We start from the raw sequence: 15,670 nt of genomic DNA, 5'->3' as shown, positions 1-15,670 counted from the left end.
CTTCTTTTGATCTTCCTCTGTCAGGTTGATCGAAGACAATATGTCATCAGCCTCACTTCACATGGAATAAATCAAGGTATTTACTTGAATTTCTTCCTCTTTATCACTAAGTCCAGACGCTTGACGAAAGCGTTCGAAGCGCTGAAACCACTTTTCCCAAGTTTCCGGTCTCGAAAAGTCCAATTTGTCCGGATTTGTAAACTGAAATGAAGCCATTGTCAACTCTGATAATTTCAATCCTGTGTTTTTACCGCTGCCACCATGTAATGTTATTTGTTATTGAAGAATAACTGCAGAAAGCTTTCTATACTAATTATTAAATACAAGACATCAATACAGCTAGGAAGGGGAGAAGGGGAGTAAAGACTGCCTTGCTGCCTTGAGAGTATATTTCCCATGGAACTAAAACCTTAGTGAATGTATAACATAAACCAGCTGTTGGTGTGTATCAGTTCTAGTCCAGTGTGGACTATCTGATTACTTTTACTGTGAAGTGATATTACAAAGCTACTTAGATTAAGGCTTACACTAAAGTATGGGTGTGAGTTTAGATAGTAAATATGTATATTGGATTTTGGATGAAACAAATTAACATTAACATTTCATTTTCAGCCATAAAGCTATTTGACTCCATAAAGTCTAAGACCCATCTTCATTTCATAAATTTTGACCCTATATGTCTATAAACTTTGACGCTATAATACAATCTCCATGTTACTCCTATGAACTCTTTTTTAACATAGCATTTCCCGTTTGAGGCCATCTTGTTTACCGCATGTTAACCTACGGCGTAATTTTAATTCCCGTTAGGGGCACACGTGTTCCGTAAAACTACTAATGCCCTTTTTCTATCATCAATATCCAAATATAGTTGCAAGTATATGCAGATAAGGCTGCAGCGGTGCATTTTTGTGCATGCAACGATATAACTTATCGCTGCAACTTATTGTTGCAACAGTATTTGTAACACGGCATCGTTGCAACAGTTTATATAACTCTGCCTATTTATTATATCAATATGCAACAAATATAAATACCAGACGAACGGTATTTGTTATTGTTGCAACAGTATAGTTTATGGTTGCAACCGTAAATATTACGTTGCAAAAAGAACAATTATCGTTATAACAGTACAGTTAGATCTAGTTTTGGGGTGGTATATTTTATGGTAGCAATGGTAATTTTACTGTTGTAACTATAGGTTTGGCGGTTGCTATGCAGTAAGTACCGTCGCAGTGACCAAACACATGAGAAAAAGTCGGTACGTTGATTTTGAAACAGTCTATGAATGTCATTGCAACGACAGAAGTGTTAAAAATACGTTGCATTATACCATTACAACGACACCAGTAGGTTTACCTTTTAAACTGTTTTGTGGCTTCCATTCATTGACAAGTCGCTGCCGCACAAGGATCTGTCTCACCTTTTGTGTCATAAATATTGTAAACAGTGTACATGGACCATATGCGGATCTGTTTTCTTCTTCATTGTCTTCCCAAATTTAATTTCACCTTTCCTGGAAAATTATGAACTCACTGAACATTTGAAATGGCACAGTGACTATCATGTTGATCAATTATCATTTCTTGGAGTAACATAACTAGCTCAAGGACAAAAGGTCAACAGATGCATGCAAAGACAGAGATCTTTGGAGAATGAAGGTCTGGTATGTATCATTAACGATTACTCACTTTTTTAATTCTTAACAACAGCTCACAATGGGTTCATGCACACGGATATTTTTCAGACAGTTCCATATTTTGTAATTTTTGCGGGTCTTGTTGTCCTTGCGTTGTTCTTCGCATGCTCTAGTTTATAGTGGCCGGGCCTCAAGGATATCATCATTGTTTGAAAGCTGCGTTTTTTCTTCCATACAGTTATGAATTTAGAGTTCATCACGATAGGGATACTCAGACTAATGCATTATATGCAAGCTCTTTAAATATATTCCAGGTTTTACACACTAAAACTAATTAAGGGTAGAATCAGTTTTCGATGACTCTTTTCAGACGATTGCAAATAGTTGGTAGTCAACGCAGATGTATGGGGTGGGATTGGGGTGGGACGGGGGTGACTCTTATGCAGGACATTATATCGTAGCATTAATCTTAATAATGATATTTCAAAGGGCATAGGGTGATATTTAGATCGGATGTGGTAAGAATATTTCTCATAAGATCTTCATGTAGCGTATATAAAGTATACTATTTCCTTTCTACAAAAGCAAATGACAAAACTGATCGGCTCGATCACCTTAGTAAAATGCACATTTTCAGCTAAAATATAATTATATATAATGAAAAGTGTCATAAAAATCACCTTTGGAGTAGTGTGTGTGTATGATATGGATTCTTTTAACGTAGCTTTAACAATTTTTCAGTCCTATCGCTACAATATCTGCAGTGTGGCAGTTATAGTGATATTTAGCACTGGGCATCATGTCGCAGACATGTAACACGATGTTCCACCCAATCATATTATCCTGACACAAGGCCGACCAGTTCTAACACTAACCTGTTAATGCTGAACGCACAGCGAGGCAGCTGCTAGTATCATTTTTATAAGTCTATGTATTACTCAGCCGGGGTTTGAAGCCGTGACCTCCCGCATCCGAGGCAGACGCTCTAACCACTAGTCCACCGGAGCGGTCCACTGGTGTGGGATATTAATGAACATTGCGCAAAATAATGTAATTTAATAATATTTCTTAATCCTATTATCATTAGATATTCGTACTACTCTACTAATTTTCAATTTATTGTTTGGGAATTTGTATCTTTTGTGATCCACGAACACCTTGGGAAATAACAACGAAGAACTATGGTTTCATTTTTAATGATTTTTAATGATGAGTTCATTTATAAACCAACCTGGCTCTGTCACAATATGTCATTTTCGGCCCTTTCTATGACGTGACAAATAACATGGTGGGTGATGAATGAGCTAAAAACGCCCAGAACGATATATTTAAGGATACAATTGCGTATTTCATCGTTCCATCAAAATTTTGTCACGTGATACCCTAACGTGAGCAATGTACTTGAAGAGTGCTAGTGTGAACTCGTATGTTTTGTAACATTTTGTGACTGACAAAACTATCCATGACAATCAATTTGTTAGCCGCGTTTGTGGCCATTTAGAGAGTAAGGTGAACATAGTCGTTGCAAGTTTTCTTTTTCAAGAAAATATCGTCTTTAAAATGTAGGAAAAGATGAAATACACGTCGTCTTTCATTTCTAAGCCAACCCAATTAGCAAATCGGCCCATATACCTACATTTATTTGAGCATTGGTAATTGAATCGTTGTGTCGTCTCTGAAATGTTCATAACTGAAGGAACAGGCCCCATTGTTACCCAGGTATTTTAAAGTTTAAGTCTGACAAAAAGACAATTGCTCGATTTTAGACATTAATGTTAAGGTCAGTCTCAAGTTCTGTTGACCAAATTCAGGCCAGAAAACTTTTCAGGTGTGTTCTGATTTATTTATTTTATCGAGCAGGGGTCACTGTCTTTGTAATTACCAAATACTTGAATACAATGTTTGTCATCCATTTTGGCCTAAATTTAGTTTCACCTTGCGATTGTTGTTTATTGTCCATGTTTGATAACTTCCAAAAATATAGCTCTCAAGTTTAGAGTTTATAGTTATATCTGTGATAAAACTGGTGTTGACATCTCACTAAAATTTCCCCGTATATACTATGAATATTGTAGCTAGTAAATTGTGGGCTTCAGTGTCAACATTTCCTATTTTTATCTATAAGCTCTCTAATGTCTGCATAATGCCCTTTATTATTTCACCAGGTGTCCATGACAGTGTAAGGTTCATTATCCCACTTTAGTTTACAGTTTTTAGATTACAACTTGTACATCACTTAGCATCCACACAACAAACTCATTTACTAGCAGTTAATTTCGGGGGGTTGATTGGTTCCGATTTTCCTGTATTCTGGGATTTTTTCTTGTGTTTTATTTTATGTAAAGATAATTTGTTTTAAATAATTTTACGGTTTAATATGCTGCTAATTTGCTATAAATCAGCGTAACATATTTTTTTAACTTTCGACAGACAGAATTTTTAAAATTAAAAAATTTCAGGCCACTGACTTTAAACTGTTGCTCCCTAATATAATTGCTGTGTACCGTGTATCGTGGTATGTTATGAAATACCTCGGTATACCGTAATACCAAATTTGTAGTGGTACCGACCTCTACCATCAAGCACTTTTAAAACAGATAATTATATAAAAACTTTATTTCTATTACGAAAGCATCTGCAATTATTTATTTTCGGGGCAAATTACGACGGAGGCGACAGTAGCAAATGACCGCTCAAGCGCGACAACACATTAAGGGTTACAGCAACTTCTGGTCACTCTACTGAAGTGCAGAAAAATTATATTACGAGAGCCTTTATAGTGATCACGTGAAAAAGATCCGTTGAAAAAAGAAACAAAAGGTATGAATAAATTAAATCGCCTATAAAAGGAACTTTCTAAAGCCATAATTTTAACTTTTTATACTAATACAGATTTAGATGCAACCACTTGTAGGCACGTGAGTTGTTAAGACAAAATCTTGATTTATATCGTTCTAATGACGAACCAATGTGCGATTTCTAAGGTGTAAAAACAATGGCAGCGATAAATATTCGTTGGTTATTGTAGGGGTCCAAAAAAGAAACGCCTCACCTTTAAAGCATCCCGCAATCAAAATAAAACTTCATCACTGCTAATATGTGTCCATTGTCAAATTAGATAACGAGAACTGAATCGGTCAAAAGCACGCGGAACATTTAACGTTTATGTCCTTTCGGGCCACCCAAACCACCACCACACCCAAACCACCACCACACCCAAACCACCACCACACCCAAACCAACGTATGAGCATCCATGATCTTAAAAATTTTCAACTCCGCAAAGAATTTATACTGAACAAATTTCATCTACAGTGTAGTCACAAATTTATCCCTTTTATGACTTTCCTGACGAGAAGAGTGGATTATCAACGATGCGATTGTTCACAAATCCCAAAACACGAAACCCTGATAAAATAGGCATACAAATTTTAGTTCACAATTTATCTCCAACCCTGCGAGCACAAAGGTTTCATTTCTGCACTAGACCTATCCCTCTGAACTTGTTTAAAATCATTTATTTTGTGACACTGTAAATAATGAGGGAGATTAAAGAGACAAAACGGTGACATATTTACAATTCAACTAAAAGTGTTTCTCATGGCTAATCATATGAAAGCGTTTAGTGAACGTGGCTGTATGTTATTACGCACGGTATTTTATTACAGCGACTTACTGTCTTTCTTCTTTCAAAATATGAGTGGATTTATGATATAAGACTGCGTTACTATGTGTCATAGAAAGTAAGTCATGTGTTCTGGGCCAGATAATAAAATCGGTGCTTCCTGTAGCAGACTTGATACAAGTTGGGACGATATGCAGTCCTTTTGTTTTCTAAATTTTGCTTAATATGCGAGTTCGTAAACTTCGAGAATAGCGAAATATTTAAGTGGTCGATGCTAAATACCATACTTACCACCTCCTCCTCCCCCCCCAAAAAAAAAATCCAGTTGACGTGAAAATTTCATGAAATAACGTTTGCTGCAATGTGCTGTGTCAGTAACTAAGCTGGAGTCGACCGGATTTTAGAAGGGCCTGTCTAGTTACAATAAACATCATGTTTGCTAACTTGGCCTTATCAAAATCCGGATATACCTCCTTTAGCTCTAAGACATTTGACGCCAGACATATATGGTACGTTCAAAATAGTTGCACAATATAACGTGGTCATAGACTGTCAATTTTCGTTATCATTTGAATTGGTAAATGACTAAGACAAGGTTAATACAAACTTCATTTCAGTCTGTGGGCAGTTATTTATTCATAATTTTGTTTACAAATGCGTTATGTTTAGGAAACTCGCTGACCTTTTTTAAATACTTTTTCCAGTCTTTTTGTATAGTATACTATTCTTGGCATGGCGGTTTATTTTCGGTATAGTGAACATTTCATAGCATAAAAGACATTTCGTGGCATCGTAGACCTTTTCTTGGCAGTGTAGCTTTTTTTGGCATAGTGTCTTTTCAGTCTAAGTAATAAGTACGAACTCATTTTATTTGAAAGCAAAATGTTTGTCTTTACGTTAATCATTTAGTCTAGATTACAATTTCTTTTATAGGTTCTTGAAAAGGAACAATTGGGTTATCACCGAAGTGTGGGACAGTGGGGGTGGTAGACAGTCCTCTTTTAACAAGTGTTAAGCGATAACACTGCTCAGAGGCCCTGGGTGGCCGAGTAGTCTAAAAGTCGTGTTCCTTTATCGACCACCCCATCTATTATCTGTCCCCGTTAGTTCGAGTCTGGGGCTCGGTATATGCGCCTACGTGAGAAAGCTTGTCATTAGCTTCCGGGTGAATCGGTGGTTCTTCCCTGGGTTTTCCTTGATTCGTCCTCCACCAGTTATACTGGCCGCCATGTATAGTCTATATTATACTGAAACAATGTTGTTAAAACCGCAAGAACAGAAACAATAGCAACAACACTGCTCAATCTATGCTCCCAGAACTAATATAGGTTTTTATCCGCTTGTGTTTGTTATTAAAATACGGTACCAGATGCTAATATGCTAATTTTATTATTCCTTTTTCCTTTTACAAAATTAATATGCTTCAGTGTATGATTGCAAAAGGACCTTGCTGGTATACATTATTCCATCATCTTCGTAAAGCGTAAAGATAATCTTTATATATAAAGTATTGTCAATTTACTAAAATTGATGGTGTAAGATAAGAAATTCATCTTTTAACAAGTGTTAATCATTATGTTTGCCTGCTTTTATTTCATGCAATTTAGGACACAAAACTCATTGACCTTGACATTTGACATCGACTTTCAAGATTGGACCACAACTGTTGGGTATAAATTGTCTTTGTTTTCAACTTGCGTTTACATAGCTTGGTCTCTTTGTAAGACATAAAGCTTATGAAATCAGGATAAACACCAGACGAAAATGGTTTATGCATCTTCAACCTTGGTATTGACTTTTACCTTGGAGATAATTTGGTGGTACATGTAGGTGTTTGTTACTCGCAACAATGGCTCGATTCCTGCTTGGAGGAAATTTTAAGTTTCAGATTAACAGTACCAAAGAATACGTATGGATATGTCGAAAAGTATCTGATTAACAATAACTTTTAATATAATATTCAAGAAAATGATGTGCTTGAATTTAAGTCGCTCTTTTTAACAAGGCAATTTATTTAGCTTTTCGGCAGTTCTCAGTAGGGATGTAGTATTGATTAGTAAGGGGATAATACATTACATAATGCATGATCCGTTTATAATAAGTGATAAAAATAATAAGGCAATATATTGTACTTTTGTATTTTCTTATCAAGTTCTTCCATGTACTGTACTATAAAATGTAGCATGTCATTTTCAACGTTTGTTCAGATTTTCACAAAAATGTAATAATCAGGAGGTTTTGATGAAGCCACACTAATCAGCGGATAAGAAAACGAAGTTAATGGCATTGTTTGATATATAATAGTTTGTATGCTAACGTTTTTGAAAAGAAGGAGTTAAAAATTAGCAAGATTTTTTATTTCAATTAACTTGAAGAAGAAGACAAATGGCAATTGTAGTGTCTTGTAATGCTAATGTAGTATGTATTTTGATTCACCACAAAACGAAATAAAATCATATTTATCTTCGTTGAAACATGTATTTTGAAGCCTGGAAAGTTATTTCTCACGTGACTGGTCTGCTCCTCCTATTGGAAATATAACTGACTACGATCCCTCATTGAAACTTCAGAACGAAACCTGCAATCATACAAAGGTCTGATGTCACGAATATTTGTCAATAGGGGAGTTGAGTGTCAAACGATATGTCAGCAGAAAATCGCGGTCAGTAATTTAAATTGCATTACGAGTTGTTCATGCACTCTTTTGAAGCTTAACGGATTTGAACGTTGTGTACGTGTAGTTTATTATAACTGTATAATAATCACCTATGTCAGCTGTCAAAAACAAACGGCCCAGTCCTTGATTTGTTCATGTAAATATTTACGTGTGTGTCTGTGTGTGTGTGTGTGTGTGTGTGTGTGTGTGTGTGTGTGTGTGTGATATTTGAATTTTTAACACTTTTCCAGTCATATCGCTGCGATGTCTTAGCGATAACAACGCAACTAGCGGGCGCTTCAGTCGGGCCGAGTGCCACCATCTTACTATTTTTGTACAGTGAGGGTAGCCCTGTTTACGGAGCTCCAATTATTTTAACTTTGATTGGATAATTTGATGAATAGCGGTAACATTTAAAGTGATAACCTGCGCAAAGGAAACCTTTTTTTTTTTTTAAACTGTACGTTAATGGTAAGAATTTGATACGCCTCAGAAAACATATTCATGAAAAATCCACAAAACGTGTAGATCATGGAGGGTTTCACGCGGGAGAGTTTTTTTATGTATCTAAATAAAGAATGTGTGAAATATATTTTGGTACTTTTATTAGTTTTGTGAAACTAGGGTTGTATTATAGCATACCCTCCGTCTCAGCTTTAACTGGAAATGTGTGTCAGTTTTCTCCCTTTAGCATCTGGTAGAGGTAGCAACCACAGTGTGACATTTTATCAATAAAGTAAAGCCCAGTCTGTAACAACACGAAATCACCTTATCGGTACAATAAATATGCATATATTTATAGTACATTACGGTGATTTATTGTAAGGTACTTTACTGACAAACGTCAGACTCCTTCGGTAGCAACTATATACTCAATGAATATAAATATCGTTGCTACCTCTACCTGTAACTAGCAGTTTGTTCTACTATTACTGCTCCAAAATAGTATAAAACCTGTTTGATACCTTTGGATATGAAATTAATGCAGTAGTAAAAAAAGATTAATACAAATTTATACTTGTATCTTCACAGGTGAGATGTGATTGTTTTCTGTTTGAAGAATACCCCCCCCCCCCCGCCGTAATAATTTAAAAGAACCTTTTGAAGTTTTTAAGGTTACCCACAGCTCAGGCTGTTGTAGCATCCATACCCCCTGCATAAACGCCATTTGTCTGTGATTTTATTATTATTTTACACTGTTTAAAAAGTAATATTGCTATGACAAAAGATGCCAACGCAATCCAACTAGGCAGTAAAGCAGCGGCAAACAAAATTAATAAAAATGTACATTATAGACAGTACTGTATATAACTTTTCACAGGAAATATTAGAGAAAATAAATATTTAATATAAACTTTCAATCATAAAAATAATTTTTGTGATGAATTAGTCTAAACAAATTCAAAATACAACTAGGCATTTAGAAGGAATAAATTTCTGGATTGTCTTGTTACATTGTCTTTATAGTTTTCGTTTGAAAAGTAAAGAGGCAGATGTTACCAATCCCTTTTGTTTTTCACTTTCACATGAATAAAACTAGAGTAAAAACAAGCTTTACACCTAATTTGGCTTTTGAACTGGACATACACTCATAATTGTAAATTCTGAATAATTAAAGCTGCAAATTCTGGATTTGCCGAGGCACATTTCCCCATAAATTTCCTTTTGTATACCACATACATTTGTAAATTATGTCTCAATAACAGTCTGGTCATATTCTCTTGTGACTGCTTTGTTTTTGCACTTGCTATGACCAAAAACCCTGAAAAGGAATATATTTTATTTGCTAATTTGTTCTTTCTGATGCTTTGACCTTGTCAACATGACCATATTTATTAACCTGAGATGAAATTTTAAATTTGGCCTGTTATCCCTAGATGTCTGCAGTGTGGCAATTTGTAGTGATGTCTAGCACTGGGGAATCAGGCCACCGACAAGTAGCATGATGTCCCACCCAGCTACATTATCCTGACACCAGATCGACCAGCGGTCTATTTGCGTTTGTGTATAACCCGCATATTTCATCAGGGGTTTGTGCTGGGGGTCGGACGAGAAAATTGTTTTGCCTGTAGTTTACTGTTTGGGTGTTTAAGTTGCCTTGGTTACGATGAAAGAATAGGATTCATTCTAAGAATTCAGCTAAATCAAGGTTATGCAAACATCTTAAGGAATGGTGTTTAGATCCCACCATATTTCTTCGAGGTCAGATTGTATCCCAGATATTTTTTTATCTGTAAACAAAAATGATTTTGTAGAGTAAATGTATGTGACTTAAATCTAACGTCGAAGTGAATTCATTGTGACAAGGATAACAGTGAACATAAATGTCGAGCAGCTTTTTCCACCACACAGAGCGAGAGTATAAAGTCCTAACTTTTGGGTGCAAATGAAACTTTCCTGATGTAACTGGAGTGATTTGATTGGATCCTGTACAAACTACTGTCATCGTTGTGCATATATGGATAATCCCATTCTTCTTATTTCATTGGAAAGAAACATCACATTGTTTGCAACGAGATATTTGACAGGCCGATTTATTTTACATAATCTTATGAATATTTCTGTTAAACGCAACTTTACTGTTCAATGTACCCAGGGTTATCTGAGGAAAGAACGAGTTCAGATTATACCAAACGTGTACGGCGTGTCTTAAGGGGCGGGGAGGGGAGGGAATTGCGGACCACATGATGATCTGAAAACAACATCTTGGCAATACTACAATAGCCGACATTACATATACAGGCAACATATTCTTCTAAATGATCCCATCTCGCTCCATCTTACCATTCCTTAGGGATATCTTGATTGAGGTTATTTATTCTTGACCGAAGATTTCACATGTTTCTTTTTTCAGGAATGCACTCACTAGGGAACTTTCTTTTGCTGAAATGTTGTGTACATAATTCCTTGCGTCATGTAATATTCTTCTTCTCCGATCCGCTTAAAAAAAGGGGGCATGCTTCTCTTCATTCCCTCTCGAATCAATCTGAGTAACAAGTGCGAATGTTGCTGTTATTAGATTAGTCATGAACGGATTTTGTCCAATATTTCACATTATAACCTTTGACGCACACACGAAAAAGTACGGAATTACGAGATAATTGGTTGTATTATTGGGTGGTAATTCTAAACTGAATAGATTAACTTCTTTTAAAAACATCTTGATTATTTAAAAGAACGGTTCATGTCAGATAGTTTTTTCAACAAGTCATTTCCTTTTTTCCAAACTTTTTTCCTTAACAAGTCATTTCCTTTTTTCCAAACTTCAGTTAGATTGGACGACTGGTGAATTATATGATAAATGGAGGCATTGGGGGTTGAAGCGTTCGACTGTATTTTTGACTGCATACACAATCGCCACTTTGCGAGCACCTGCGCAAACTGCGTCTCGGATACCGTGAGCAGACTGCTATTCTGCTCGTCCAGTAATTTATTTCTTAACATTGCTCTCACGATATCGATGTTGGACAAAACAAAAAACCGACATACTACTGACAGCATGTTGCGGATATGAAACATGTAGCATAGCACATATGGTTAAAAAAAGAAACAAAGAAATGACCAAAAACAATCAAAGAAAAAAAAAAAGAATTATACTTAAATGTACATATATCAATAAACGTCGACATGTTGCTGAAGACACGAGATTGATTTGCACTGCACTAACAATAACATCTATAAAGACCATCGTGTGGTTTAGCAAATGTATTTCCCCCGTTTGTATATTCCGTTTTACGTTAATAAATGCACTTGGAAGTGACCGTCATGATACCTTAGTAGTATGGCCAGGAAATGTTCTTTTTGGGGGATTGGTTTGGGGCTGGGTTGACAGTTGCGATGATGAAATTCCATTTCGATTGAAGTAGCTAAGTTTAAACATAGAAACTCAAGCGTTCTCATTTTCCCGCGGCATTTATTATTATTTCCAAATTTGCTTGGCTCTATTCCAGGTTTGGATGCGCGAAATTACCACAAAGGTTCAAAGCTTGACAATTAGCTGATGTCATAAAACAGTTATTTATTTCTTTTGTAATTAAAATTAATGCATAATTTTAGAATGTAAAAGAACTTTTTTTAAAACAACCCCAGCCCCAGCTTCATTTCATTCCAGGTGTCAATAAGAACATATAATTCATTTACGACTTGACATTCCTTGCAAAAAAAATGTACATTTACGTCTAGTTATTTTCTTCTTCCTCCACTTCTTACTTTTGACATTCTTTACAATAATGGATGGTTTGTTACCTGTTATTTCATTTGCAATGTAGTCGTCATGATTTATTTATTTATTTTAAAATTTATTTCCGTTGTAGTCCATTGCACTCTTCTAGACGGATGATGTGGTCGAAAACTATATGGGCCTACTGCCGTAGCAAGATCACGGTTTTGGGTTTGATCATCATATGCCTAGGAGCCTTATTGTACTCTGTGGAATACACAAATTCCATGTTTATGCGAACTTCATTCAACCAAAAGTTTTCGCCTAAAACGAAATTCTACGCCAACCATTTCCGATTGGAAGAAGATCATTTGGAACTTTTCGGTTCTTATTCAAATGGAAACGACACGATTATTGCTACTGACATCGCAATTATAGTAGAGGATATCCAAAGTTTTGTTCGCATTTTGAAGAATCTTTCGAATACAAATAGGCATGCCACACAGAAGGTTGTAAGTAAAGGCGATGCAGATATATCTGGGTATGAAAATAGTATGTCCGACGGATATATTGATCGTAAGGTGGATGAACAATACTTCATCCAAAATAGGAATGTACCTGAGGTCAGCTGTAGAAAAATATTTGACGGCAGTGAAACAGAATTGAAGAAAGCTGAAGATATAGCAAAGAAAACACCAAAATCTACACTTACAGAATCCGATTATATAAACACGACAAAAGACTGTGAAAAGTTTCGAAAGGAGAGAGGTTATATTATGAGCCCGCTCACACATTTGGAAAACAACTTTCCGATGGCCTTCAGTTTGTTACTGTTCAAAGATGTGGGTCAGGCAGAACGTTTGTTACGTGCAGTATACAGACCACAAAACATTTATTGCATACATGTGGATGAGAAAAGTCCAGATGATGTGAAAAAGGCTGTTCAGGCTATAGCTTCCTGTTTTGATAATATATTTGTGACTCCCAGATCCTTTGATGTGCAGTGGGGAACAATGACAGTTCTAGAACCAGAACTTTTGTGCATGAAAGAACTGTGGGAAAAAAGTAAAAAGTGGAAATATTTTATAAATTTAACAGGCCAGGAGTTTCCGTTAAAGACTAATTATGAGTTAGTTCAGATTCTTCAAGCGTATGACGGTGCCAATGATTTAGAGGGAACAATTAAAAGGTAAGATCTTTGTTTTCTATTTCAATGGCAGTATTAAACTCCTTATGCGCGCAAACATCAAACAAGAAAAGAAAACACAACTAGCTTCCTAACAGATTTTATTTATTTAACAAAATCTCTCTGTCTCTGCCTATCTACCTGTCTCTCTTTCGCAGCCAGAGCAAATAATAAATATATAAAAGGAGCATTCATCGTAATCGTCATTATCATCTTCCATGGTCTGTCAATCTGCTTTAATACTGTTTTTAAAGCCTGTTATTGGAACTAGTCTCACTTTCTCAAATGTACGATTTGAAATACTAGTTGTCTTGGCTCTACTCATCATAGAGCGGAAGGGCTTACAACAGAGTTCTATGCTCGTTGTTCGTCTGTCGATTGTCAGCACAATGTATCAATACTCCTCCTACACTACTTGGATGATTGACATGAAACTTTACTAACACGTTCTTCCGATGGTGTCCTATTCCAAAATGAAAATGTTGCTGCTCGGGCATCCAATATGGCCGCTTAAGTGCGGACATGTTGAAAATCTTGTCGCAAGTCCTAATGAATAGATGGTCATATCAACATATGTTTGTACTAAAAGACTTTTTATAATGTCTGCTTGATCCTATCTGACATCCAATATGGCCTCATTTTAGTCATCTTTAAAAGCGTAGTGTTATCACTGCTACCCATGAATAGATGCTTGGATCAGCATGAGGTTTTCACTAAAAGATTTCTTATGATGTCACATTAGTCATAAAAGAAGATGGTGTCGATCTGATGTTCAATATCGCCATTCCATCTACTATCTTGAAAACCATTTAAGTATTATCACTATTCCTCCTGAACTGGTTGTCGTATCATGAGATTTTCACCAAAAGACTTCTTATGGTGACGTTTGGGACAATTGATCTTTAAGAAAATGTGCCGACTGACAATGACAATATTATTCGGAAAACAGGGATTTTTGTTTCTTTTCGGCCAGTAGAGAGCCTTTCTCGTCGAGGTTCACTTGCTTAACTCAGCGTTGTAAGCTAAAAAATGGTTGGCATGTTTTGTTTTTGGTAATGTCTATAATTGTCTATCATTACCAAACATTCAATGGTCTGAAATAAGACTGTGGTTGGATGATACAGTCCCATTTGTCAGTTTTACAGACAATTTGTCATAGATCAGAAGATCGTATGCGATATGATGTTGTCATTTGTTGGACCATCCGTCAAATCAAGTTTGTTATAGCTACTTACCCTAAACCACTTTGATGAATATCCTGAAACTTTATGCATACATTTGCCCCATGATCTCGTTGGTACAAGACAAAAATTGTGCTGCTAGGACATCCAGTTTATTTGCCACAGTGGCCATGTTGATAATCTTATTATAGTGATTTCTTCTGAACGTATCGTCCTATCAACATGAGGTTTTGACTAAACACATGAGTTTTTTACTAACAATGTCGGCCATGTGTAGATTACTGCTAACATCTTGAAAATGTTATCGCTACTCCTAATGAATGAAAAGATATATCAACACATGGTTTCATAAGAATTGTTTGATGACGTCTACTTGTTTATGAATAAACATAATAGTGGGTCTTAGCCACCCAGTATGACCGACAATTCGCCCATCATGCAAATTATGTTATTGCTACTCCTAGTGAATGGATGAACATATCAGTATGAGGTTTCCACTAAAGGATTTCTTATGCTGTTTAGTAGGTCCTAAATAAAAATGGTTTGGATCTAACGTCCAGTAGAACGTTCACGACATTCATATTGTCCAGTATAGAGACCACGGCATCCCTAACATACAGTATAGCGGCCACAACATCCCTAACGTACAGTATAGCGGCCATGGCAGTACTAACGTTAAGTATAGATGCCACGGCATCCCTGACGTCCATTATAGATGCCATAGCATCCCTAACGTCCAGTATAGAGGCTACGGTAGCCCAAACGTACAGTATAGCGGCCACTGCATCCATAACGTCCAGCAGAGAGGCCACGGCAGCCCTCTAGAACATTTTGTTCACGCTCTTTCTCCTGAACGATTAGTTATACGGACACGACCTTTCCACCAGAAGAAGATATCTAGTTGGCATAAATTAAAATCTTGTCCATGTGACATTCACTATAGCCAATACAGCAGCCATATTGAACTAGTTGTTATTGCTACAACTCCAGCAAGGACATTTGTTATTTCTCCTGAACAGAACGTTATATCGACAGGCATATTCATCAGGGACTTTTTATGACATGACGTTAGCTTCAAATGAAACCAGTGCCTATCTGACCTCCATTATGATCACCATGGTGACCATTTTCCAAACCTAGTAGGACTTTCCTTAGATAGATAATTTGGCTTCCACAAAAGACTCCTTATAATGTTTTGTTCGCCCTAAATGAAAATGGTGCTCAG

General features: G+C 36.2%; 1 protein-coding gene across 3 annotated transcripts in view; it reads left to right on the top strand.

Annotated features, from left to right (window-relative positions):
* LOC149793430 (beta-1,3-galactosyl-O-glycosyl-glycoprotein beta-1,6-N-acetylglucosaminyltransferase-like) overlaps nt 1–15,670 on the top strand; it is a 75,405-nt gene that overhangs the window by 44,973 nt on the left and 14,762 nt on the right. For 2 of the 3 annotated variants that reach the window (XM_089967419.1, XM_089967417.1), the window contains one exon: nt 12,233–13,267. In XM_089967419.1, the coding sequence (XP_089823545.1) occupies nt 12,255–13,267 (1,013 nt within the window). In that variant the 5' untranslated portion in view covers nt 12,233–12,254. Of the gene's footprint in view, nt 1–1,185; nt 1,667–12,232; nt 13,268–15,670 lie in introns of those variants that run through there. The other variant, XM_089967418.1, reaches the window with a different exon arrangement.

This window comes from Sinohyriopsis cumingii, chromosome 8 (assembly GCF_028554795.1).
Source record: "Sinohyriopsis cumingii isolate HCF-2022 chromosome 8, ASM2855479v2, whole genome shotgun sequence".
Lineage (NCBI taxonomy): Eukaryota > Metazoa > Mollusca > Bivalvia > Unionida > Unionidae > Sinohyriopsis > Sinohyriopsis cumingii.
Note: the sequence above shows the minus strand (reverse complement) of the source record. Positions and strands in the feature narration are given on the sequence as shown.